Below are 27,556 nucleotides of genomic sequence, written 5' to 3'. Positions count from 1 at the left end.
ATTAAACAATTTGCATCTAAGAAAGCTAGAAAAATAAATTTCATGCAATCATTATTTTCCACCGGCACGATTTAACTTAAAAAAGCAAATTTAACTCAGCCAACTATAAACGTTTTGGTTTATCATTGCCGGTCCCAAGCCCGGAAAAAAGAGGAGGGTTTATATTCAAAAAGTTCGAAAAAAAGCCCCCAACTTGATTGCTAGCTTGAGGCCTCTAAAAACCTTAGGCCGCCACTGGTTGCACTCGTTCTTCCAGCTCGTTTCTCTATCCTTGTAGCTGTATTTCCATTACGGCTCAAACTTTTTCAATCTAAAAGTTGTTAAAATATTAGAATTGTCACAGGTACAAATAATAAGTAACCCTTGTACATTCGCACCGGCATCGATTAGGCGTTCTCATGTGATTTTTTACACAGCACAAGGTCTTGCAGCAAGTCTTATATCATTAACTGATCAACAACAGGATTAGAAAGGTTAATGACTTTATTTTTGTTTAACCAAACATGTTATATAACCTATATATGATGTAAACAAATGAGCACGGATATACAACAAAAAGCTTACCATTATCAATCTAAAAATAACTTATAGTTATAAATTACTCACACTCATCATTAGAGCTTATGATTATTAAACGCTTTTTATGTCTCTGCATTCAAGTAAACAAACAGATAATTACACAATGAATATATAAACCAGCTTTTAAAAGATAACTATGCACACCTTATTAACATTAAGCCAACATCCCATTAAATATATCCTCTAATTTAAGTGCTTTTGCAGCATATAATCAGATCTTTCGTATAAACACACAATAGTGGATTCTAAACAACTTAAACACACTAATTGTAACATGAATATTACAATATATAATCTTAGATTATAGACAAGCATGATGAATTTTAAAAAGCAATAGATAATAGCAACTATAAGTTCTCCTTTTAACAGGCATAGACATATTATAACCTAAATTTACCACACAAATCGATTAATTTGAGACGCATAAGTACCAATTGAGTAAACTGCGGTTTTCGTCCATGTGGTTTGTCCAAATCTGCAGTTTTAGTCCAATAGTTTCAAATTTGTGATTTTCGTCCCAGTGGTTTCATTTCACTTGCAATTAAACCCGAATTCATTAACCCCATTAAGTCTGGTCGTTAAACTCATCAGCGTGCCCTTCACGTGAAGGGCAGTTTTGTCATTTTTCTCCCCAAATAAACCCCAATCCTAGTTCGCAAGCCCCTCACGTTAGGGGCTGGGGTGTATTTGGATAAAAACATAAACAAAACTGCCCTCACATGAAGGGCACGCTGATGAGTTTAACGACCAGACTTAACGGGGTTAATGAATTTGGTTTAATTGCAAGTGAAATGAAACCACAGAGACGAAAATCGCAAATTTGAAACTATTGGACTAAAACTGTAGATTTGGAAAAAACACAGGGACGAAAACCGCAGTTTACTCGTACCAATTAGCAAACGGTGGTTGAAAAAGCATAAACTAAAGCAAATAAAGTATGTATGTAAGTGCAAAGATTAACCTACACAGATGACGGTAGATGAGGGCTGCCAGAGTGGTGACGGAGGGCTAAAATGCGTCGGCGAGCGGCGGTGCTGCACAGTTCAGTGAGGAAAGAAGGTTATAGCCAAGATGAGGTTTGCAATATCGCACCTTGTTTCCGATATTTAGCCATTTTGAGACACGAATTGGGTGGTGGTGGTGGTGATGGTTAATTGGCTGTGAGGAGTTGAAAATTTTAGGGACGAGGGGAGGGAAAATTGGGAGGGATGTGATTTTGGTGGGATTAGAAATTATTTTGGACGAGGGAAAGTGAAAATTGAGTGGGAGATGTATAAATTTGGGTTTAAAAGTTTAATTTTGATCAAATACATTTAATTAAAATTCAATTTAATTTAATTCTTTTTTTTAATCCTTCCAACGTGCCCCGAGAAGGGATCGTTGGTGGGGCTAACATGATGTGTGGTGTGGCGTGCTCTCAGCCTAAAGGCTTCGGTTCAACTTGCGTTTAAAAACTCATGGTTTACGGGATTCTGATATTCACACAAAGTATCGCATTTTACTACGTTCTTCATCGATGTGTGAGCTGAGATGTACGTTGTCGAGTATTGTTTTCCTTTGTAGTATGTGAGACTTTAACCTAAGTCAACCCCCCTCCCCCTCAAAGTCAGATGTTTAAAAGCTTTTTCTTTATGGCATCTAGTGTGGTTGTGTTGTAGCTACAGATGATCGCAATACCATTAACGACATGATGATTCCGCTTTGGGAACAACATGAGATTTAAATTAGCTGGATGTGGTAGTAGAAATAGTGATCAACGTTGATGGAGTTGAAACGGGAGCGCCACCTCCACCTCGACCACTTCCACTTCCTTTGATTGATGGTTTTAAAATGTGTGGTTCTAGTATGGATGGCCAATGAAGAACTGGTAAAGCTCAACGAAGTAGATATATAGAAGAATAATCTTATATTGAATGGTAATGCATTGTACATATGATTTCTCACTCAATCAAACCATAAAATCCCTTCTCTCGTCATGCCACATTCTATCCAAGTACAAACGTATTTATACTAGGCGAACAAAATACTTTGTTAGTCCACCTTGTAAGGAGTTGATAGAGATCAACTCTTTTGCATTGGTGGGGAATTCTTTATTCCTTTTTTTTCTCAGCCTTGTCACCCCAGGTGGTGGTCCTCCTGTTGGTAATCGTTTTATTCTCTTTTTGGGTATGATCCTATACATGCTAGTCCACTACAAAGTATCCTAAGTTGTTACATAATACTTTGATTATCTAAATTTAAAACAAATTTAATATATATATATATATACACTATATATGATTTACTGCTAAAAAATGCTACGTGTCACTCTAGCCAAACACCCCCCCCCCCCCCCCGCCCCACTAATTTTCTTCAATTGAGATGAGCTCTCCTTCGTTTGACCCGTTTTAGCTTCAATTTCCTTGGGTTATTTCACCTCCTTAACCCTTTCCCCTTTTTATCAAACCCTAAACCTTGATTACATCCTCATTATATGAGTTGTACACCAACGTGTTCATTCTACTTCACCACAACCGAATTCCCTATGAATCATCTGCCACTTCCTCAACCCCCTCCCTTTAGTTGTCAGCAGCATAGACATAGAATCTACCACTGGTGGCTCGGTCTTCCCTAATGTACCTTCAATATCTAAGCCCGTAACTAACATCTGCTGGTACAAGTATCAAACTAACAAATTAAGATCAAATTATTGGACAATAACACATAATGCAATGACATCACTCGGATCAGTTTGGTAAAATGAGCAAGAACGAGTAAAAGATTGGAAATTACCTTCAAGAGTGTCAAGAGTTGTCTAGGGGTTGATGTGACCCCTAGGCTCTACTCTTTCATATAATGGTCCAATGGGCTTGGCCTTGGGCCAATAAAAAACAAACGACAAATACGTACATGGAAACGACATAAATGCAAACTTATTACATGAGTCTAATAATCATGGCCCTACAGCCTAATAGCTCAACAACAATGATCTTTAGTCGTGCTTGTTAAATATGTCGTCGTAAATGACTTGGTGACACCGACATTCCCTTGGTTATGACTTTGCTACACCTTAGAGTTTTAACATAAACACGCGGGCTTCACTAACACTAGACTATGGCGGCGCTCACGATCCCATACTCGCGGCATACAAAGACAATTTGTTCTTCTTCCACCACCATTGCATAACTTATACTCGACATTTTTAAATAATAGTTATAAACATATATTGTCAAGTTTCCAACACAATTCCAACAAAAAAAATATTATTTGTTTTTTGCTATTTTTCCTTACACGTTTATGATGAAAAATATTACCAAAAAAAAATCATGAGTTTTTCAACAATAAATTTCTTAAAAAAATCAAAACCTGCATTGTTAAAAATAAACATCATAAAAATTGCGTTTAAACATTTCCTACGCATTTGTGACGAAATTTGTTATCTATTAATTTGTTTTGTTTTTTGTTACACATTTCTCACTAAAAAGTTAAATAAAAGAGCCTAACTATCTTTTTGTTGGAAATGCGTTGGAACATTTATTACGCATTTCCAACACAATTTCTTTTTGTTGCTATCTCGTCACAATTCCGTTGCAAATTTAGGGTTCTCTTCTGTCGTAGGAATTTCGTTGGAAGTGTGTAGGAAATAGGGTTCGTATGAAATGTGTTGGAAATTTTTGTAGGAAACATTACTCTTTTCTAGTAGTGTAATTAAATATAATTATGGTTTTATATTTTAAGAGAAGACATATATAGTTATATATGTTAAGTCAAAAATGTACTCTAACACATTTACCATTTAAGTGTAGTTGACAAGCATCGTTAGTTTGAAACATAAGGTCTTAGGTTCAACCCCCGACCCTATCCCCTGGAGGAGAGCCGTGAACATGAACGGTGGTATCAATGTCTATTAATAACATATTTGGCAGCGAAGTAATTCATTAGAACTGTAGTTAGAAAAAAAATATCAAAGTGTGAAAACCCATTATTATACAAACATAAATTTTATAGGGGTAAACCCTAATTTACAAACACATTTCTTTATTCCGGTAACAAGCCACTTATTTAATCTGAAAGGCTCGCATGCATCAATCATGTGTCTTTAACAAATCACATGAAATATGTTTAAAAATATTTGGTCAGCAGAAAGTACCGGTGAACATATTCATTTTATAAATGACATTTATTACAATTAGAGCATTAAGATGTTTTTACACATGTCTATTTATAAATTACCAAAAGGTACTTGTAACTTGACCGTATCTGTGAGTGTGACCATATTACTTATTGTCTACAGAGGCTTAATCAGTGTAAGGTAATTAAGACCTTTTGAAAATATTTTAAAATCATTTGGTCTATCTGTCATGTGTTTATATAATAAGTTAAAAAATCATCATGACAGTATTGGAAAAGCATTTGTCTCACGCAAATATAAGTTGTACAAAAACTCAAATGTCTCATATTGTAATTTATAATTTACAAGCTTCCCGGTAATTAAGCACCTGGATTAATACAATGTAGCGTGTGTGTGTTGGGGAACTCCACAAAAATCGAGAACTTGGGAACTCCCTTCCCAATCCTTGATTACTATTATTATTATTATATAGACATCTAAAGATAAAATATGAGAAAAGTGACAAATTTTATGAATTGTTATTATTGTTATTTTGGGGGAGACGACAAAATCCTTTCTTGTTTTTTTTTTTCTGATAAGCATTTGAACGATTGAGAACGATTTCTCTCGACCATATTTTCAGAATATCTTGTATTTATAATAATAATATCCAAATATATTCAAAATCATGGGAAGACGATCTCACACATTTACGACGCCATTTCTATAAAAATACGTAAGTTTATCGCTTAAAATAGATAACCATATCAGGGGTAGGCAGTTTTTGGAGAACGGGTTCGGTCGAACCCGTATAAATTTGTTTAAATGTTATATATTCATTTATGTTGACATCGCATCCGTAAAATTTTGAAATTGAACCCGTAGAAAACCCAAACTTAAATGATAGACTATCGGTTGTCGTCCACTGAAAATTTCGGAACCCGTTGGAAAATTTTTTTGACTACTCCATTGACCATATTATCGTTATTTGTATGAAACTTGATGGTACAACATCTTTTACAAAACAAATATAATGTAAAATAAATATTGAACACGGTTAAGTTTGTTGTGAACCTCTCACAAAGGAGGCGACAAACCCACAAATTATAAATCAAATTAATCACAATTACCATTAACTATTTGCTGATAACATGTTAAAGAATTAAAATTAGAATTGCATTCATGCATGTCATTGTCTCATACATACACAGATTATCTATATTATCTCAAGCTAGTAGATTTGTTTTATTTGTAAATAGAGGTTTCTCATGAATTTGACTCGAATTCACAGGTATAGGTCTCACCAAACCTAGATAGTCTTTAAACGGGTTATAATATTTCATTAAATTAAAAATTTATCTCATTAAATATTTGATATAAAATCCTATAAAATAGGAATATACTTAAAATTAGTATCCTATTTAAAAAAAAGATATTATTTATAATTAAGAAAAATTTTATAGTAAAAAAACTAAGCGAGTCATGGGTCTCACAACCCAAATAGCTTTTAAATTAATCGGGTTATATCTCATTTATTTGTGAAACATTTTCATCATCAAATTCAAAGTATATTATTAATGTCCTTATAATAAATAAGATTAAAATTCAAAAAATATATAAATATTATAAACGAATAATGTAAAACAACCTCGTTTACCAAACTCAGATAGCCTTAAACGGGTTATAAAATCTTATTAAATTAAAAATTATTTTCACCAAATATTTAATATGAAAATCTTATAAAATAAGGATATACTAAAAGTAATTAATATTTGTTTTGTTTTTTTTAAAAGAGATAATAATTTATAATTAGTAAATAATTTTGTAGTAAAAAAACTAAGCGGGTCATGGGTCTTACTAAAATCAAATAACTTTTAAACCGAATTATAGAATCTCATTTACAGTAAGCAAAATTAAAATCCAAAAAAGTATATAAATATTGAAACGAATAATGTAAAACAGTCCCGTAATACAAGGGATAAAAACCAGTGTAACGATATAATAGAAACACCTAAATGCCATAAACAATAAGATGGACCTAAATATCTATATTTATAACATTTATGACTTTTTATTATTATTAAAATAGGCTGCATTGTGTCTGACCCTTTCATTTTGGAACATGCTAAATTATCATTGTCCAAAATGCTAGATTAAATCATGTTTGATATTTTATTTAAAACTATATATAAGGGTAGAATTTCATAAATAAAGTATTTATTAATTTATACTCGTCTTCCACATTCTAATAGGTTAACTACTCTCGTTACGCATTCCCACGATTTTCTTGAGTACATGTTGCGACAACAAGCGAAACACAACCTTTAGAAAAAATTGCTCAATAACGAGAGAAACAATAGCAATAACATCAAGTCTTATTAAATAAGTTTTTTAACTTCACCACTATCAATTTTAATAGTGTTCAAACGTTTAATTTCAATGATAACAAATTTATTGTTTTTTATTATTTTAGGTTTACATTCTTGACATAAATTCACATGGATGCAGCCTTAGACATGTCCTCAACAAGTCCCTTCGCATAAACTGCTTCTTTGATGAGTTTTAGGGAGGTTTCAAAATCATCTAACAGTTTCTCAGGATCCGGGATAGAATTTTCATCGACCGAGACGACTATTGTCATCTTGTTCACGTAACTTTGGAAATTAATCAGCAAACCCTTTCATCAATGAAGAAAAGAAAACAATAGAATGTTAGCTCCCTATCCTTATAGATAACTAAACATATATATCCTTACGCAAGGGTGTGCGCTGTGCAGTTTTAGGCTAAAACCGAACCGTGAACAATATTTGCAGTTTTTTGATTCTCCCAAACTTGTTACGTTCTGGTGTTGGTTCTCGGGGTAAAAAATTGACCCAAGATATCAATATTGGGCCTAATAATTTTAAAAATATAAATTAATGGTTGATAAAATATTGAATATTTCGACTTAGAATATTATGAGCCAATGAATTATACTTACATTCAAAGTTAAATATAAAAAGTCATAAACTCAATAACGTTTATTCATCGGTAGGTTTGGTTTTTCGGTTTTTTGTTATTTCGGTTATGTCCTGTTTTTTCGGTTCTTCACAACACACAAGACCAAATTACCAAAACCAATATTTTGGTTTCTTTGGTTTCGTGCACACCCCTGACCTTACGTACATGTGGTCGGCTATAACAACTAGGAGCAATGAATTCCATGTTATGACCATAAAACTCGGTTTCCTCTAAAGGTCCAACCAAATTAGAGAACGTTAAGGTTGTACGAGTGAAGGCCATGTTTGCAATAATGTTTGCTGCCTACAAAAATATAGTTGGCAATAACTTGTGTTAGTATTACAAAAGATGCCCCAAATGCAACCATCTGTCAATAAAGATCTAATACATATTGAGAAATCACCTTGATGCCTAACAACTTAAAAACCAAGGCGGTTATCGAAAACGAATATAATGCCTCGAGCGAGTGCTTTTTCCGATCGATGGTTGCCTTGGCTTCTCTAACATAGTCTAGCGGATCATCTCTTATACCAATGGTGAGTGGAAGGATCACGTAACCAAACCAATTCCCCCATTTTGCTTCAGAAATCTTCTCCATCATATCGGCCAATGCCTATAATATGTATATTTACTTAGCAAATCAATCAAACTTAATCCTGAATGTTTTGTTGTTTTTTTTTGTGTCGTTGAAACACTCACCTGAATGCCTGAAGATGGCCTTATGTTTACTACAAGCGTTGATCGCATCCGTATCTTCTTTGGGAGGTTGTTTTTCGTCTCGGTTGCACCTTCATCTTGCTTCCTTTCACCTTACAAATAAGAACAAGTATTTCCATTTTTAAGTTCAAAAGAGAGTAAAACATGTACAAAACCGGACCAAAATAATTTGTTTTCTAGCTCACCATATCTCCGGTTGAGGTACTTTGATAATCCAGCTTGTGTCACACCTATTGCAACGTCGTTGATTGTCTACAAGATTAAAAAAACGAAATTACATTTTGTTATTATTATTTATACGGTTTGGATCAAATACAAATTAAATTAACGTGATAACCGTAAGAATCAAGTAGTGTATAATTCTATATACAAAATAGTGTAATTATAGTATAGTGCAATTACCGTATAGTGTGATTACACTATTTGTATATATTATTACACTAGTTGAGTCTCATGGTTAGCACATTAATTTAATTTGTGCATTAACTTTCCCCCCCTTATTTATACATATTCATACTTTATCTTTTTTTTTTGGTTCAAATCACTCACCATATTCATGGCATTCTTGATGAGCTTCATATCGTCTAGGCTAACCGTCCTGTAAACGATTCTCTTTGGTTTAAGCTCAACTCCTGCGATAGCTTTTATCGGCGTTTCTGTATCCTTCAAAAACAGCGCGGTCACCATAATATGCCCAACATCAACCAACGTATTCCAACCCATTCAAAAAACCACGCAAACCGCTGTAAACCACTGCTTCCACCACGGCCCTCCATGGTCATAGCTTAAGGATGAAAACTACCCCGAATTCGAATCCTTATTCCTTGGGACGGTGGGAACTGCATCAGGATTGTTGATCTGGCGGGTGCAAGCGAGTAGCAAGGACATAAGGGAGGTACCATCGCCGAGGGAGTGATGCATGTGCAATATTCCGATTGCCTTGGCGTCAGAGGTTTTGAGGTTGAGGAGGTGGAGATCCCACATGGGTATCGAAGCGTCAATGGAGGTTTTACTGAGATTGTAGACATAATCTTCCAGGAACTTATCAGGGGAGTCTAGGGTTTGTGGGATGTTTGGGATGATAATGTGGTTGTTTAGATTCACATTTGTAGGAACCCATTTCATAGTTCCACCATTCTTGTCATCTACAACCTGTGTTTAATTGCATGAATGTTTGTAATTTGTAAACTAGCTTATTTTCGTTTGAACGGCCAAGCTTGTATTAAAAAACCAGTCGATCTAGTAAGAAACTAGACAGAACGAGACACAATTACAAACTGATTCAGGATAACGACCCTCATACAAAACAAAAAAAACAAGACTAGCTTCAAATTATTAACTTCAAGATAAGGAACAGAATATAGTTACCTGCAAACTAGAGAACCGAGGATGTTTAAGCAAAGATTGCGGCAGCTTTTCGTGCATGACACGAGGGTTAATAGTGTTCTTGAAACCGATAATCGCTATGATGTAGAGATTGAAATTTGGTTGGTGGAACAAATATGCTGCTGGGCTCAACGCTTGTTCTTCGCCGCTTGCTATCATATCGGCATCCTGACTAAGACCGCCAGTCTTGGTTATTTGAATTGGTTTTAGAGATGATTTTCTCCATTTCAACCCTGGCTCCATTTAAGGATAAGTAATATAAGTTGTAAGAGAATATATATGATCAGATGCAGGTTGGTTTGTTTATACAGTGTACATTTGAGTAATAACAATGGTAATATTAAAGAATGTTGGATGGTGGTTGTGGAAATAGTTAGTTATTGGTGTTGACGTAGTGGTGTTATCGAGTTCAAGATGGACGATTTAATAAAGAAATAAGACAAGGTTGTACCGGGTTGAAAGTTGCCAATAGTCTATTTTATACAACCTTCTAAATTGTTTTATTCAAAGATTCATATTTTATTTTATTAATGTTGTTTTCTTATACATGTATTACGTACATAGTACATACAAAAATTGTTTGTGGGTCAAGTGATTTAATGTTTCAACCCTTTGCCCATAGGCGGATCGAAGGCAAGCCCAGTGGGGGTCAGTCACCCACTAAGATTTAATTTTATGAGACTACATTAAGTTTTATAGTGGTAATTTTGATAAAAAAAAAAATAAAAAATAAATCAATTAAGACCTCTTATGGCTTTTGTTTTTTAGTTAGCCCAATATTTTATATTTTTTCCGATCCTATAAAGTGATAAACAAACTTATTCTTTTTTTTTAATGATCGATTAAAAAGATGTTAACTGTTAAATGAAGAAGACAAACATGCAGATGATTCATGAATATCAAGTTCATTTGGATAATTAGTTTTACCCGTTGGAACCGCAATGGTGAAATGTTTTTTAAGCAATGAAGATGTATTTTGTTTTGCTATATCTAATGTAGTTCGTTTTTATAATTTCGTGTAATTTATTTTATTGATTATTTTTTACCCCCACTGAGTTAAATGTCTGGATCTGCCACTGCCTTTGCCCACCCGTTACCCAAAACGTGACCACCTTGACTATACCAGTATATTCCCTTGACCTGAATTGATGAATACTCAAATTAACAAGAACAGATTCTTTTTAAGCAGAATTGTATTTAGGATACATATTTTATCGTATTAGAATAACCTTTTGATTAAGTTTTAAGTGTTTATTATAGTAAATTAACTATACAATGTGAGGTGATGTTACGTATCTTGTCATATCTTATTTTTTAATACAATTCTTCTACACTCTTTTATGTGTCTAACTCTGTGTGTGTGTGATTTGCAGTGAATGGTTAAACAAACAAACAACGAAATTATTGCATAACTTGGTGACTTGGTGTCCGAGTACAATGGATACACATACATACAGTGTTTGGTGATGGTTAACGGTGATGTTTTCAGCCCTTGCAATGGTTAGGCTAGGAGTTCGTTATTTAACCGCTTCAACCACCAAACACTTATACTAACATACGATTACAGATATAATAATAGGAATAATAACGTTATAATGCGAAGTTTAATATCATTCATTCAATAATTTCAGTTTAGGTGAATGTAGCCTTAGAGATGCCCTCCTCAACGAGTCCTTTCGAATAAACAGCTTCTTTGATGAGTTTTAGTGATGCTTCAATATCATCCAACAATTTCTGAGGATCCGGGATCGTGTTTTCATCAACCGAGAGGACTATTGTCTTCTTGTTCACATAGCTTTGGAAATTAATCATCATACCCTTTATCACATGAAGAAAAGAGTAGAGTGTTAGCTCCTTGTGGGTACAAATAATGAAATAATTATATATATATATAGGTGGGGTTAAAATAAGAAGTAGAGTGTGTCTAAGAAGTGTAAGAAGTAATCTGGTGCGTTAGATATTGTGGTGTGTTTATTGTGTGGTGTGCTTTATTAGATATATTGATGAAAACACATTTTCTACACTTTTTAGGAAAAGTTTACTTCTTATTCTAACCTTGCTATATATATATATATATATATGCTACATACATGTGGGTGGCCATAACTAGTAGGAGCAATGAATTCCATGTCATGACCATAAAATTCAATTTCTTCTTGAGGCCCAACCAAGTTTGAGAAGATCAAGATTGAATGAAAGAAGGTCGTTCTTGTAATTGTGTTTAATGCCTATAAAAATATAGCCGACCATAGCTTGTGTTAGTAATACAAGAGATATCACATGTGACAAGCTTATGCCGGATATATTTTATTTATATAGATAAATCACCTTGATGCCGAACAACTTAACAACTATAGCAGTTATCGAAAAGGAAACTAATGCCTCGAGGGAGTGCCTTTTCCGATCGATGGTTGCCTTAGCTTCTCTAACATAGTCTAGCGGATTATCCCTTATACCAATAGTAAATGGAAATATCACATAACCAAACCAATTCCCCCATTTTGCTTCGCTATTCTTCTCCATCATATCGGCCAATTCCTATAATATATACGTAATTGACATATCAATGAAACTTTAATCCAGAATGTTTGGTTATGTTTTTTTTTCCTTGTCATTGAGCTCGACTCACCTGAATGCCCGAAGATGGTCTTACGTTGACTACAAGCATGGACCGTAACTGTATCTTCTTCTTCGGTAGGTTGTTTTTCTTCTCCGTTGCACCTTTGCTATTTTTTCCCTCACCTTACAAATTTGTACAACACAATAAGACTTGCACAAAATCAGACATAAGCAAAATTTGGAAGTAGCAATTGAGAACCAAAATGTTTAAAATGATTTGATAAATGCTTAGAACCATACATAATTGCTTTTATAACTTACCATATCTACGGTTGAGGTATTGTGATAATCCAGCTTGGGTCACACCCATTGCGACGTCGTTTATCGTCTGTACATAATATTAAGGGTAAATTACATATTCCGTCCATTATGTTTAGGCTCACTTGTTGATTCTATCTTTTAGCTTCAATAAGTACGTTTAGTGTAATTACAAAAAAATAAAACTATGTAGACGACCACGCTAAGAAAACCTCTTGGACGGATATGACAAAACTGAGCAAATTACAAGAATGAAAATTGACAATTTACTCAAATTTGTCACAAACCACATAAACCAACTCTGAATTTACTTTTATAAGATTTTATAAAGTAACCGTGATAAAAAGAACGTCCATACAAAAAAAAAAATGGAAAGTAAACAAATTATGAAAATTACATATTTCGTCTTTTAATTGTAGTACTGCCAAAATGATCATTTAAAAAAAAGGTATAGAACGTTAAATGTGACAATATATAAAATTCACCCCAAAATAAATGACATATTTTGTTATTTCTTACAAACATATCTTTTTTAAATTGCTCACCGTATTCATGGCATTCTTGATGAGCTTCATATCATCTAGGCTAACTGTCCGGTAAACGATTTTCTTCGGATTAAGCTCAACTCCCGCCGGAGCCTTCATAGGCGTTTCGGTATCCTTCAAAAACAATCCTGTCGCCACAATATATCCAACGTCTACCAACGTATTCCAAACCAACCAGAAAACCATGCAAACTGCCATGAAGCACCGCTTCCACCACGGTCCTTCATGGCCGGATCTTAAGGACGAAAACCAACCCAAATTCGAATCTTTTTTCTTTGGGATGGTGGGAACTAAGTCAGGATTGTCGATCTGGCGAGTGCAAGCCAGTAGAAAGGACATAAGGGAGGTGCCGTCGCCAAGGGAATGGTGGATTCGGAATATCCCCACCGCCTCGGCGTCCAAGGTTTTGAGGTTGAGGAGGTGGAGATCCCACATAGGCTTTGAAGAGTCAATGGATGTTTTACTAAGATTGTAGACATAATCTTCAAGGAACTTATCATGAGAGTCTAGGGTTTGTGGGATGTTAGGAATGATAATGTGGTTGTTTAAATTCACAGTTGTAGGAACCCATTCCATTATTCCACCATTCTTGTCATCTACAACCTGTGGTTAATGACATGGATGCTTAAAACCTAAACATCAAGATAGTGAACCAAACATACAATTCATCTTGTATAGTAAACGTTTATTAAAAGCCATTGTCTATTCAAACACCTTTTTTGCTATTCGTACACCATTTTTACATATAATTTCTCTTTTAAACATACTCTCTCTAAAACCCTGATGGGTGAATGAATAGCAGCTCCTTTTTTTTTGCATGTAATGTAATATACGTGTGACAAACGTTTACACTCTGAGATGAATAGTAAAGTTTGTAATATTTGAGTAACGTAAACGTTGTCGATTCTCTGAGAATAGTATATGACAAGTCGATTTTTTCAACAAAAAAAGGTTTTGATAAATAGTATAAAATTCATTTTTACATTATCTTTTTGAAACTTTTTCGTATGACGCATTTAAAAGGTGTTCCAATGAACCGAACACATGATAGAGAGACGGGTTATAGAAGGCAGCCGAGCCTTGTATACCTTTGTGGCCCTGACTAGCTATTAGCTTCAAGATATCGAATGAAACGTACTAAACTACTAATTACCTGCAAACTAGAGAAACGAGGATGCTTAAGCAAAGATTGTGGCAGCTTCTCGTATGCAACACGAGGATTAATAGGGTTTTTGAAACCGATAATCGCTATGATGTAGATATTGAAATTTGGTTGGTGGAACAAACGGGCTGCTGGACTCAATGGACGTTGTTCCTCATCAGTAGCATCGTGATTTGCAATGCTGCTTCTGTTGGTGATTTGAATAGGTTTTAGAGATGATTGTCTCCATCTTAACGCTTTTGTTAGTGATTCCATTGATAAGTGGAAAAATAGTAAAGCTAAAATGACGATTCATAGAACGGTTGGTCCCTTAATATAGGGTGAGTGAAGGTGGCGGACATAATGAATGGAGGAAAGGGATAGGTGCTCGTAATAGTCATAGTATACCCAGTGATGTAGCCAGAAATGTTTTCCTACGGGTTCGGAAAATTTTGAGGAACGGTCGACCAATTGTTTATCGCTTTGAATTGGGTTTCTACGGGTTAGATGTTGATATTTCTACGGGTTCGATGTCAAAATACAATAATATATAACATTAAAACAAAATTTAATGACGATTCATAGAGAGGTTGGTCCCTAAATATAGGGTGAGTGAATTTGGCGGACATAATGAATGGAGGAAAGGGATAGGCGCTCGTAATATCATAGTAATACTTATTTTTTCCATTAGTGTTTTATTTTCTACTTATGTGTCCGAGAATTTAATTACCTCAACCAAGTTAAAATAAAAAGGTCCGTATACCTTAACGAGTAATGAAATAAATAAGCTATTTTTTTTAAATGACGATTAACGTTATAACAATAAACATAGCAAAATATATACATTATTAAAATCAAATATTGTTATAGCTAACAATCGATAGATGATTCCTGAAGCTCTCCTCGCAATCTTGACAACAAATGGTTTGATCACCTCTCCGCGGCTTGTATTATCTAAGATTTCATTTTTGACATCAAACGTTTTTTAGCACCGGATGGTTATATATAAGGAGACATACTTGATTAATTTATTGCTAGAAATCAAATACAATATAACAATATGAGGCTAAATTCACAATTATAAATTAGATTTACCGGTACTATTGAAAAGAAAAAAACATATTTTGGTCCTTAGTGGCAGGCTTGGTCAGCGTTGGTGGAGCATGGTTGTCAATATATAGTGGAACAGTGGTGGTGGTCGGTTGAGCCGGTCATTGTTCAAGTTTTGTTCAGCTTTCGCAAATAACGAATGGGCCAAGGAGGAATCTTAATCAAGGTTGAAAAAGTCGCTAGACGGGCCCTAGGCGACCAGGGTGTTGGGTGTACTTGAAATGCTCAGGGAGTAGGTGGACATGGTAAATATAAAGAAAATTAAATTATGGATACTATATATATGTCAAATTGTCACACCCTAACATATGGCCTAAGCGTGTGACCAATAGTTGTCTCTTTAAGAGGAATTCTCTCTAGATCTCACCCATATCTATACTAATTAATAAATAAAGATTTTCTTATGCCACATGTTATCACCATGTTAATCCTTACAAAATTTTTCCTCCCCTCTATCATATTAAATACATTTCTCTTTTTAATATTTCATTTTCAATTTTTAATAATCACATCTTAATTTAAAAGAACTAATACCATCATAAATATGTTAATTTGTTTAATATAAAATATATTGCATTATTTATTAATATTAAATTTTTATAAGTAACCAATACGAAACGGTTGAGTTTTTTAACCGATTAAAGTATCAAACATTGTTCATGCCAAAACAGTTTAAGATTAGAATGACTTTTGGTCCACGAGTTGGTTTAAAAAAGTAGTCATTTTCAACTAAATTTTGATATAGAAAATTACAAAGAAATAATTTATGATTTATGAATTTCTAACAACTTTTTATTTTCAAATTGCGTAATGTGTAACTTTTTTACCGTATAATATTATCTTTATATATGTGATACATTTTTTTGTATTTTATATTATGTTATTATTTAAAAAAATTAGTTATTTTAACCCGTGTTCTACACGGGTAACTAACCTAGTATATATATATATATATATATATATATATATAGGGGTAAGTTAAAATAAAAAAAGATAGTTTTCTAGGAAGAGTAAGAATAGATCTAGGCCATTGGATTTAAAATCTAGTGGTTGAAATTGTTAGTTTCCATAATGTCCAATAGTGTCCTAGGATCTAGGATTTAGGGTATAAAGTTTCCAAACTTCAAATTTTAAGCCCTTCTTACTATTTTTAGGAAACTATTTCTTTTTATTTTAACCATTTTCATATGGTGAGGTTAAAATAAAAAGTGAAGTGTGTCTAAGAAGTGTAAGAAGTAATCTGGTGCGCTATATATGTTTATCTGATGGTGGACATAGAAAGTGTGTTTATTGTGCGGTGTGTTTAATTTTAGTTGAGGTGTGCTTATTGTGCGGTATGTTTTATTAGATCTAATGGTGAAAACACACTTTCTACACTTCTTAGGAAAAATCTACTTCTTATTATAACCTTGCTCTCTCTCTCTCTCTCTCTCTATATATATATATACTAGTGGAAACCCACGCGATACAGCGGAATCCAAAAACGGCTTGCAAAATGACAATGTGGTCATATATAACCCAAAATGATACTATATAAAAGACCAATTGTCAACGGTCAAAACAAGTTCGATTAAATCACGAATACCATTTATTCAATTCAAAACCAAAAACAAATTCACCTGACAAAGGTATACACTCAGATATGTAGCAACCTTAAATGTAAATAAACTACACGAATAAAACTCGTTAGATATAACAAGTTTCAAAGCAACATTGTAAATGAGCCGGTGAACAACCATTTATTTTACCAAAAAGGAAAATTGTTCACATAAATTTGGAAAACACACAACTTTTTAAGAGCACTCTTTCTTGTATATTTCTCTTATGCATTTTCAGTTCATCACATTCCATGTGTTCTTCAAGTAATCCGACCTCCCATTTTTGTACTACAAATAAATAAGCATAAGTCGAAACATAAAAAATTATATGCTACAATAATGGCTTTTGTTAAATAAAATACATTTAAGATGCCTAGGCATTCTTATACACTTTTGAATACATTTCAAGTGCAACGTGTTTCTTTTTTAACTAAAAGAGTTTGAAGCTTGCACATTCACCTTTTAGAAGAAAGTATACTAAATTGACACATTTACCCCTAAAGAGTAAACACTCCTTAACTTAGCATGCCTGCACTATGCACCAATGAAAGGAACAAAAAGGTTTCTGACCTTGGAGAAAATGATCACCATTAATCGGTTTTTAGGTTCGGTTCGATTTTGGTTGTTTCATTTGAATTCGGTTTCAATATATTCGGTTTTTAGCCTACATCTACTCAATCTTTGCTATTTGAACCAATTAACAAGCGCCACATTAGGGAAGCCGGCTAAGGCGGCTAAGCCTTAGCCGACACTTTTGGACACTAAATATTGTAAAAAGTATACGGGACCCACTTTCAGCTAATACAAATGCGACACGTGTCAAACACGACTAAATTTAGCCTAGAACTTTAGTTTCTTAGCGGGCATGCCTGAATCTTAGCCGACTTCATGATCCGTATACTTAGCCGACTCATTTTTTCCCTCTTAGCCGACTCTAAATTGGCTTGCAAACTAAAACTTTACTTAGCTGTCTTCTTTCTTCCTTTTAGCCGCGTAAATTTAGCCACTAAAATTAAATAATTTACTTACCCAATTAAATACTTATCTGACTTCTATTTTTTTCTCTTAGTCGTCTTCTTTTGTTTTTAGCCGCAAAAATTTAGCCACAAAATAATTAAATACTTTTATTTACCCTCTTTATACTTTGCCGGCTTCTGTTTTTCTCTTAGTCGCATAAGTTTAGCCGACAATCTTAAATCTTTGACCTACCTAATTGAATACTTTGTCGGATTCCATTTTTTTCTCCTCTCATAGCTAACATGTTTTAGCAGTGATATTAAATGTGGTTTGGCCGCGATACATTCTTTCTTATTAAACTTATAAATGTGTTTGCTTACCAAGTTTAATTTTTACCTAACATTTTTATTGTTAATTTTTTTTACTTACAAAACTTGTCAAGACTGAAATAATGTATTGATGTAAAGACATTTAATATTAAGGCTAAAACATGTTGTTTTAATAGAAAAAAAAAGACAACTAAGAGAAAAATAAAAGGGAACCCGAGTAAGTATTTTAGGTACAAATATTTAATATCGCGACTAAGATGTCACACTCCAATTTAAGGCGGAAATGTTGGGACGCAAACTGATTGTTCACAGCTCATAAGGTACTATCATGCATTTGTAACAATATCTACTTAATTTATTTAAATAAACAATTTATATTTAAGTACATCAAATATAAAGAAATTACAAAATGATATCAAATAATTCTTGTATTAATTTTATATCCTAAAAGCCTTCTCTAAGTGATCTTCATCTTGATAAACAATCCAACCTACAAATACGTACAAAATATATATTTTTGTCAACACGAGGTTGAGTGAAAAAATCACCAGTTTTAATGTCAATATTATAATATATAATAGAAAACCGCAAAACTGTTATCTGTGAGTATAACTAATCAAACCATATCATATAAGCATTTCAAACAAATAATGATATGTGGGCTAAACCATTGCCATGCGAATCGGGCGTTGGTTACCATAGTTGAGTTGTTGGTGAAACCATTATCATGCAATCGGACGCCAGCCACTACGACATGATGTGATTATAATGATGGACCTCAACGAATGCGATAGATAAACACAAAAGCAAATAAAAAGTAGCAAGTAGTTAGTCAATTGATACACAACACAAATATTAACAGTTTGCATTCGATAGTACAATGTAAAAATTGAGGTTTGATAGAAGGTAAGCATAAGTCCCCAAAACATTGAAAAGAAGTAAAATAGGGGGAGTGATTACGCACCGTATTAGATAAACGAAGTACAAGCGATGATGTGAGAATGATTAACCCTTTCGGGATTCACCGTCAAAGATTCCTAGTTATATAATATAATATTATGAGTTATTTATTAACGAAATAACATGTAAAATGAATTTGAGATTTCGATGTGATTTGAGTTACGATTGTGATTAAAATATTATTGATTAAACGAGTAATTTCTATTGTTATTATTATTGAAAATCATTAGTTATACTTGATATAAATAATATGTAATCGAACTTATAATTAATTTGTTTAGATATAATTTGAGATATAATTATGATAATGTGAATATAGATATATAATTACATAGATAAATAAGATAAAATAATTTAATTAAATATGAGATACATTTGTAATATGGAATAAATACATGGCAAATATATATAAATATTTTATATAATTAGATATGATATGTATTATACTAATAATATTTAAAAGAATTATTAAATATACAAATTTAATAAAATGATTTTATTAAATATAAATTGAGATATAGTATTTGAGTAAATATGTTATAAATGTATATAAAGACATTAAATAAATAATTATAACACAAACATTTTGAAATAAATAATATCTAAATAAATATGCATTTTGAATCGTTCACGAAGTTTAATGATAAAAAATATATCTAACACGTTTTAATTACGTTTGTTATATTTTCGTTTAACAAATGATACATTTATATAACATATACATATACATATACATATACATATACATATACATATACATATACATACACACACACACACACACATATATATATGTATTGAATCATTTCAGAAGTTTTTTTACAACGAGAAGTGAAGGTGTAACTCCATTAATCCCTATTTTCACTCCCTTTCTTATTGTGTAGGTGCGTATATATGTACGTGTGTAGGTACGTATGTTTAGAGTTAAGTGTCATTTTAGTACCTGTGGTTTGTTCAACTACGCAAGTTTGGTACTTATTTTTTATTTTGTGCAAATGGCTACCTCAGTTTCAAAAAACTTGCATTTTTAGTACTTTTTTTCTAACCCCGTCTATTTTTTCCGTTAAGTCAGAGATAATTTGCTAACTTCGTTATTTTCTTTGTTTTTTCCTTTTTTTTAAACGCTTATATGTTGTAAACCCCAAATCCACAATCATAACATCAAAATCCAAATCCTAAATCCCCACACCCTTTCTCCATATCATCATAGGGTTTGAAGTTTTACGATATTTTGGGATTTAGGATTTGGATTTTAATGTTTTGATTTGGGGATTTAGGGTTTATAAGCTATAAACGTTTAAAGAAAAGAAAAAAACAAAGAAAATAACGAAGTTACCAAATTATCCCAGACTTAATGGAAAAAATAGTCGGGGTTAGAAAAAAAGTACTAAAAATGCAAGTTTTTTGAAACTAAGGTAACCATTTGCACAAAATAAAAAATATGTACTAAAGTTGCGTAGTTGATCAAACCACATGTACTAAAATGGCACTTAAGTCGTGTGTTTATATATGTGTATGTATGTTTGCATGTGTGTAGGTATGTAGGTTTGAATGTGGCTTGGTACGTTTGTATGTGTGTAGGTAGGTCTGAATATGTGTAGCTAGACATAAATACAACCAACCTACATACATGTAGGTAACATCATAAGAAATGGAGTGAAATTAGGAATTAATGAAGTTACACATTCACTTCTCGCACTTCTCGTTGTAAAATCACTTCTCGCAAGATCCATCCCCATATATATATATAGAGAGAGAGAAAGGTTATAATAAGTAGATTTTTCCTAAGAAGTATATAAAATGTGTTTTCACCATTAGATCTAATAAAACACACCGCACAATAAACACATTTTTCATATCCATCATCAGATCAACATATCTATCGCACCAGATTACTTCTTACACTTCTTAGACACACTCCACTTCTTATTTTAACTCCACCCTATATGTGTGTGTGTATATATATATAGAGAGAGAGAGCAAGGTTATAATAAGAAGTAGATTTTTCCTAAACTTGTAGAAAGTGTGTTTTCACCATTAGATCTAATAAAACACACCGCACAATAAATACACTTTCAATATCCACCGTCAGATCAGCATATTTAACGCATCAAATTACTTTTTACACTTCTTAGACACACTCTACTTTTTATTTTAACCCCCATATATATATATATATATATATATAGGGTAGGGTTAACGTAAAAAAACAATAGTTTTGTGAGAAGCATAAGGATAGATCTTGGCCCTTGGATCTAGGATCTAGTGGTTGAGATTAGTAGTTTCTAAATGCTATATAGTTTCCTATTTACATGGTATAGTGTTCTATTTAAATGGTGTGTTTGATTTTAAAGCCTTCTCACATTTCTCACAAAATAATTGCTTTTTATTTGAACCATTTTCTATATATATATATATATATATATATATATATATATATATATATATATATATATATATATATATATATATGGGTAGGGTTAACGTAAAAAACAATAGTTTTGTGAGAAGTATAAAAATAGATGTAGACCCTTGGATCTAGGAACTAGTGGTTGAGATTGATATAGTTTCCTATTTACATGGTATAGTGTCCTATTTAGGTGGTGTATTTTATTTTAAAGTCTTCTCACGCTTCTCATAAAACAATTGTTTTTATTTGAACCATTTTCTCTCTCTCTCTCTCTCTCTCTCTATATATATATATATATATATATATATATGACGGGTATGTAAAGACGTTCAACGACGAGGCAACGTGAATTAAAAGTGTCGGTTTAATAAAATATCGTTTATTTTATATCAAACGTTAATTATAATAATCATTTAAAACTTTAAAACCCTTTCAAAAAAATAACAAAACCGCGTCCAGGGGGCTCGAACCTGCGCCCTGGACAGTTCAATAGGTTAAATACACACACACACCAGCCACTTGGATAATAAAATGAAAAACAGCTAAGTATTTGGCTAAAAGGAAGAAAAGAAGACGGTTGAGTAACTTTTTTAGTCTGCAAGCCGAGTTGGAGCCGGCTAAGAGGAAAAATGAGCCAGCTAAGTGAAAAAACACGGATCCCGTTGCCCGCTAAGATTCAGGCATGTCGGCTAAAAAACTAAAGTTGTAGGCTAAGTTTAGCCGTGTTTGACACGTGTCGTATTTGGATTGGTTGAAAGTGGGTACATATACTTTTTACAATTTTCCGTGCCCAATAAAGTCGGTTGACATGGCGCTTGTTAATTAGTTCAAATAATAATAATTGGAAAGATGTAGACTAAACTAGATATGTTTATTTTTGAAATTTTTTGGTCAAAAATATCTATTTTAGTAATTTGCCTGTAAATTATTTACCTCATCAATAAATATCTATTTTAGTAATTTGCCTGTAAATTATTTACCTCATCAATGGTAGTGTATCTAAATAAATAGTCCATGCGATAGGGTGGTTCGGTTATAATTCGTAAATACTAAACAAAAAGGAATACCTTTAGCAAAGTATTAATCAGATACTTTAGACGCTACAATCTTTTTTATTGACTGATGAAATACATTAGATTGTTTATTTGTTTTTGCTTGATGGAATACATTAGTCCAATTCAATAAAATTTAAAGTAAACGAAATGTTTCAATTTGTTCTTTATTTATTTTTAAAATATTTATTTTCTAATTATATATATTTTTAAACAACACAATTTTTTTATTATCTCAGGAAGGTTTGTTACAAGAGAAACAACCTTTTATATCTATGCTAAAAAGTTATTATCTTGGTTCACATTCTTAGAAGACTGTATTGGGTTATAGTTGGTGATATTTTAATTGGACTAATTGTATATTTGTATATGGTACCACTAGCTTATATTCCCGTGTTACACACGGGTTGAAAAAATAATTTTTCAAAGATTAATAATATGAAATAAAATCTAACATTAAAAACAATAAATATGAAACAAACCTTGATCTTAAATCACCCAACCAAACTAATATGCATGTTTAACAATTTAATGAGCATTTAAAATAAAATTTAACACATTAAACAAAATATAGCAGATGACATAAAAGATGAAAAAAGAATATAGCTTCCCATTTATTACAAGTTGATACTATTTGGGCATCCTTTATAATCGAGAGAGAACTACCACTAAACTCAAATCAACTAAGAATTCCCCAAAATACCCTTGAACTTTGAAACCCTTTTATAACTGATCTTCACAAATTAACTTCCTCCAAATTTCTGATTATATCCTTTGTGCTGAAATTTTGACCCGTAATCTATTACAAGTTGAAAGTTTCTGCAATTTTTTTTCATATCCTTATTCCATAAATTACCCTTTACTTAACTGAAAGCATTCTGCCATATGTTGACCTTGAAATAAGATTTGTTTGTGACAACTACATATTATAATGAATATGCAATTATGACCAAAATACCCCTATTAGAAAAATAAAGTATGTTTATTATAAGTAGCTATAAGTTTGTATCTACTACAAATAAAGTATGGATTATTGACCTTGTAAATTTGGATGTTCAACAATTCAAGCGTTTCTAATTGACGGCAATCTGCATTTAAATGAAGAAAAGCAAAAACTGTGCAAATTGAAAGGTAAATAAAACAGTTAGCCATTGAAAGGAAAATAAAGAATAAAAAAGTAGAAATATGCAAGAACCGATCCGTATTGCAGCCACCAGTCACCCGACATGTTCACGGTCAAGTTTTAATAACATATTTCGTTTTAATAACATATTTCGGTAAACATGTCCAGGGGATAAATTATGACATAATAATGTTCAGATTGTTGTCAAAACAGGTCAATAGGTTATTTTGACTCTATAACGGGTCAAATGGGTCGCATGGCATTCAACTACGTGAATATTAGGCATAAAGATATCGAAATATGCTATTTTGACGGTTTTTTATGCAAAACCATGAGTCAAACCGTTGCAAGTTAGTAAGTAAATGATAATAAGCTAAGATAAAAATTTGAAAATAATATAATTTACCTTGAGAGAAGCACCACCAACTGAAAAAAACCATCAACATCTTGTCCTCCTCCCAATTCCTTGTTGTATAAACCATTCACAGATCCAACAAACATAAACATTATATTTTATGATTTAAATTTTCAAACAGAAACTTAATAAATATATTGACAGACCTCCAGAGATGATCCTGGTTTAAACTGCCACACCAGCCTTGATATTTGTTTCCACCCATTTCCTTAACTCAGCATGCACCTAAGAATCAAAATTATTTTTCCTTAAGCTTATGTTCACACATGATATTATACTAAGAAGCAGACACTAATATTCAACTTACTTCTTGAGCTTGAGATGAAATTCGTGCCTTCCTGGTTCCAGTAGCCCAAACGGACTCGTATGCAAGGATTACATGATCCCAGCTTGAGATTTTGTCTGCAATAAAATATTTACAAGATTCTAAATTTCCACATTAAGTAACATCTTCAATAACAAATGGAAATGAAACAATTTATATAAACAGATCACTTTGTTAGTTTCACTTAATACAACTATACTTATGTGACCAGTGATGACCCATGGGACACCCAAATTGACAAGCATTTCTGCACTGCAATTTCAAAAGAATATCAATTACAGAGTTATAAGTATTTATTGCGTGTTCTAAAAGCCGAAATAAACTACTGATTATTTGTATATTTTGAATTAAGTTGTTTTCAATCGGGGTGTTCACGATTCGGTTTGAAACCGTGAAACCGTCCAAACCGACCATCAATTTGGTTTCATGGTTGGTTTTTGTCGTCCACTTGTGGTCGGTCGGTTTCAAAAGTTTCAAACCGCATCGAACGGTTTGGTTTTTGGTTTACACTGAAAACCAACCGTATAAATCGGACTGAACCGTTTGTATATTTATATTTTAGACACTTCAATAGACATCATTAGTTATATATTTATTAAGCATTAGGGTTACTTGAACTCATATTAGTAAGATGAAGGTAAAATCCTGATCTTCCAAAACCGGTGAACATGGGCCACTGTCACATTTTGTTTTGACAGTAAACTGTGCACACTGTAACGTTTTTTTTTCTTTTGACAATATTGTGCGAGTGTTAAAAAAAATAATCTAGTTATTGATGGTTTTATCAACCTATTAGTTTATTGACTTTTGTTTTCATTTCAAAGCAATATTTCTAAGATAATTTCATATTAAATTCTTGTTTTTAGTAGGTTTTATATATTTTTGAACAGATTATTTTAATTTTTTTTGTTGTACTGTGCACTTTTGAAAAGTCGTCCAATAAAGCTTATACTGCCAAACCAAACCGTTCGTAACGGTTCGGTTTGGTTCGGTTTTAAATTTCAACGGTTCGGTTTTGATTTTGAAAATCGAGTTACTCAAGAATAATACTATTAATATATACAGTAAATGGAAATAGTGACTACTGACTAAACAAAGTCCTAGTCGACTAATTCAAACATAGTCCAAACACAATTGCAAGTCAAACCAAAAGTCATGTTCTAAGAAGCAAACACAAATCTTTGCTAAATTTATAAACCAGAAATATATAAATTAAAGTGCAAATAAACAAAATCGCTTCTAACTTAAATTAAAGTGCAAATAAACAAAACAACTTCTAACTTAAAAGTTAAGAATACGTGTGCTCGAATGCATGCTTTAATTTAGCTATTAAGACTTAAAATTTGCATTTACTTTGACATTCATTTAGTCAAACCTAAATGGCCTTTGACCGAAACAACATTTGTGGCATTTGTTACCCATGAATTTCTGCAACCCATTCTTTGTGACCTGTTAACAAAAATTCGTCTTAACACCAAATCAGTTTTCCCACTTTAATTCTTGCCCCGTATGTAATTCGTAACAAAAACCAAGATCTTCGCCCTTACTAATACCTTTTGACTCTTATCTAAATCAAACTATCAATTTGTGAATCTCAATGAACACAAACCTTTGAATCTTAACCTACAAATTCCAAATTCCCCTATTGTCCCCTTCGTTGAATTAAACAAAATATGATCAAACAAAATACAGCTCGAGCTCAGCTCGTGATTAATTTTCAAAATCGAGTCCGGCTCATTTATTATTTATTAATTATTTAATATGCATTTTAATTTACTATCATAATTTATACATAAAATAATCTCTTAAAAACATATATATTTGAAAAGTAAATAAAAACATGATACCTTGACATATCTACCATTTCCATCCGACCAAGTGCAAGTGACCAGGATTCTAAATGAACCAGTTAATCCTAAATGAACCATTTTGACTGTGTCTACAAAAAGGTAACAAACACATATAAGCCTACATAATTATTAAAAATAATACAAATGCAAAATATATGATAAAATTATATAATACGAACCATGCGCTCCATTACACCGCCCACATGTATCAGCCTTTGTTCCAAGAATAAACACCACTTTCACATGTCAATAGTCACAATAAGATTAATGAAAAACATGATTCAGAAAAAGAAAATAAAAATTAAAGCGGAGGCAAGATAATGGTACCTTTGAATTAATTGAGCCAAGCTACAAATTTTGCTCCCCGTTTCAGCAGAATATACATATACACATAACAATTTTACTTGAACAATCATGCCCCTTTGATAACCTTTTACTTATATTCAATTTTGACCATTGCCAAAAAAAAAAAAAAAAATGGCCAAAATGTGTTACCTAAAAGTTGGATACACGAATCAGTAGATATGTAAATCGAAAATCAGTAAGTATACCTAAATTAGATTAAAATAAAAGAACAAAAACACACAAAAATTGAATTAAAATATGATCATGACTTACTTGCAAAAGAAAGAACTCCAGCCTCCACTGCCTGTGTCTCGCTTCTGGTGACGGCCATACTTGGAACAAAAATTAAGCGTTGTGAATTGATGATGAACAAACAACCTATTTAAACACCTAAATAAAGAATTATATGAAACACCTATTAACATGATGCTAGTGAATGGTGTGTTTCCCCATGCTGGAAAGCCTTTTTGGGTGCTGAAACAACATATTTAAACTCTTCACTTTTGGTCAAAGGTATTTGAGAAACAACTTGTGTTGCCTGAATCCAAACCAAAACTTAATTAATTAAACAATAATAATAACCAAAATGAGTATATAATAACAGAGAAAGGACTTACTAGTTTTTTTTTTTGCAGACACTTTATCAATTCCAACTCATAAAGCAGGAATCTTGCACATAAAGCTGCAAATTAGACTTTATTATCGGTGGTGACATGTGTAGAACCTGTTTTCTTTTATTATATATCG

At 32.5% G+C, this 27,556-nt stretch overlaps 1 protein-coding gene, 1 long non-coding RNA gene and 1 pseudogene across 6 annotated transcripts; all 3 read right to left on the bottom strand.

Annotated features, from left to right (window-relative positions):
- Positions 1-7,792: 7,792 nt before the first annotated feature.
- Positions 7,793-10,131, bottom strand: LOC143552298 (wax ester synthase/diacylglycerol acyltransferase 4-like; annotated as a pseudogene). Its single transcript, XR_013138628.1, has 3 exons — positions 9,755-10,131; positions 8,936-9,538; positions 7,793-8,638 (listed from the first exon to the last, which is right to left on the bottom strand). The product of XR_013138628.1 is annotated as a wax ester synthase/diacylglycerol acyltransferase 4-like (transcript).
- A 1,273-nt stretch (positions 10,132-11,404) lies between these two features.
- Positions 11,405-14,611, bottom strand: LOC143552323 (wax ester synthase/diacylglycerol acyltransferase 5-like). The gene is made up of 7 exons (XM_077042582.1): positions 14,348-14,611; positions 13,195-13,797; positions 12,653-12,719; positions 12,402-12,514; positions 12,101-12,310; positions 11,863-12,000; positions 11,405-11,590 (listed from the first exon to the last, which is right to left on the bottom strand). The coding sequence occupies exons 1-7, from the start codon at positions 14,609-14,611 to the stop codon at positions 11,405-11,407; spliced, it is 1,581 nt and encodes a 526-aa protein (XP_076898697.1).
- An 8,536-nt stretch (positions 14,612-23,147) lies between these two features.
- On the bottom strand, positions 23,148-27,501 carry LOC143552317 (uncharacterized). 4 transcript variants are annotated; one of them, XR_013138634.1, is made up of 4 exons: positions 27,083-27,501; positions 24,597-24,691; positions 24,432-24,514; positions 23,148-24,339 (listed from the first exon to the last, which is right to left on the bottom strand). It is a non-coding gene; the product is annotated as an uncharacterized LOC143552317 (long non-coding RNA). The 4 variants fall into 4 exon arrangements; XR_013138633.1 differs by having other exon boundaries at positions 23,148-23,711; positions 23,790-24,691; XR_013138631.1 differs by having other exon boundaries at positions 23,148-24,514.
- Between the last annotated feature and the right edge of the window lie 55 nt (positions 27,502-27,556).

Source organism: Bidens hawaiensis, unplaced genomic scaffold (genome assembly GCF_021521415.1).
Source record: "Bidens hawaiensis isolate Kalapana, Puna unplaced genomic scaffold, B.hawaiensis_p1.1 tig00016838_1, whole genome shotgun sequence".
NCBI classification, from domain to species: Eukaryota; Viridiplantae; Streptophyta; class Magnoliopsida; order Asterales; family Asteraceae; genus Bidens; species Bidens hawaiensis.
This window is presented reverse-complemented; position numbering and strand designations above follow the sequence as displayed.

What these genes read in the sequence shown, in the direction of transcription:
- LOC143552323 (XM_077042582.1), bottom strand. Translation starts at nt 14,611, where the DNA reads ATGGAATCACTAACAAAAGCGTTAAGATGGAGACAATCATCTCTAAAA. An exon ending in GACCATCTTCGGGCATTCAG is followed by an intron (nt 12,311 to 12,401) that starts GTGAGTCGAGCT and finishes TATATATTATAG; the next exon opens with GAATTGGCCGATATGATGGA. An exon ending in TTAAGTTGTTCGGCATCAAG is followed by an intron (nt 12,001 to 12,100) that starts GTGATTTATCTA and finishes ATATTTTTATAG; the next exon opens with GCATTAAACACAATTACAAG.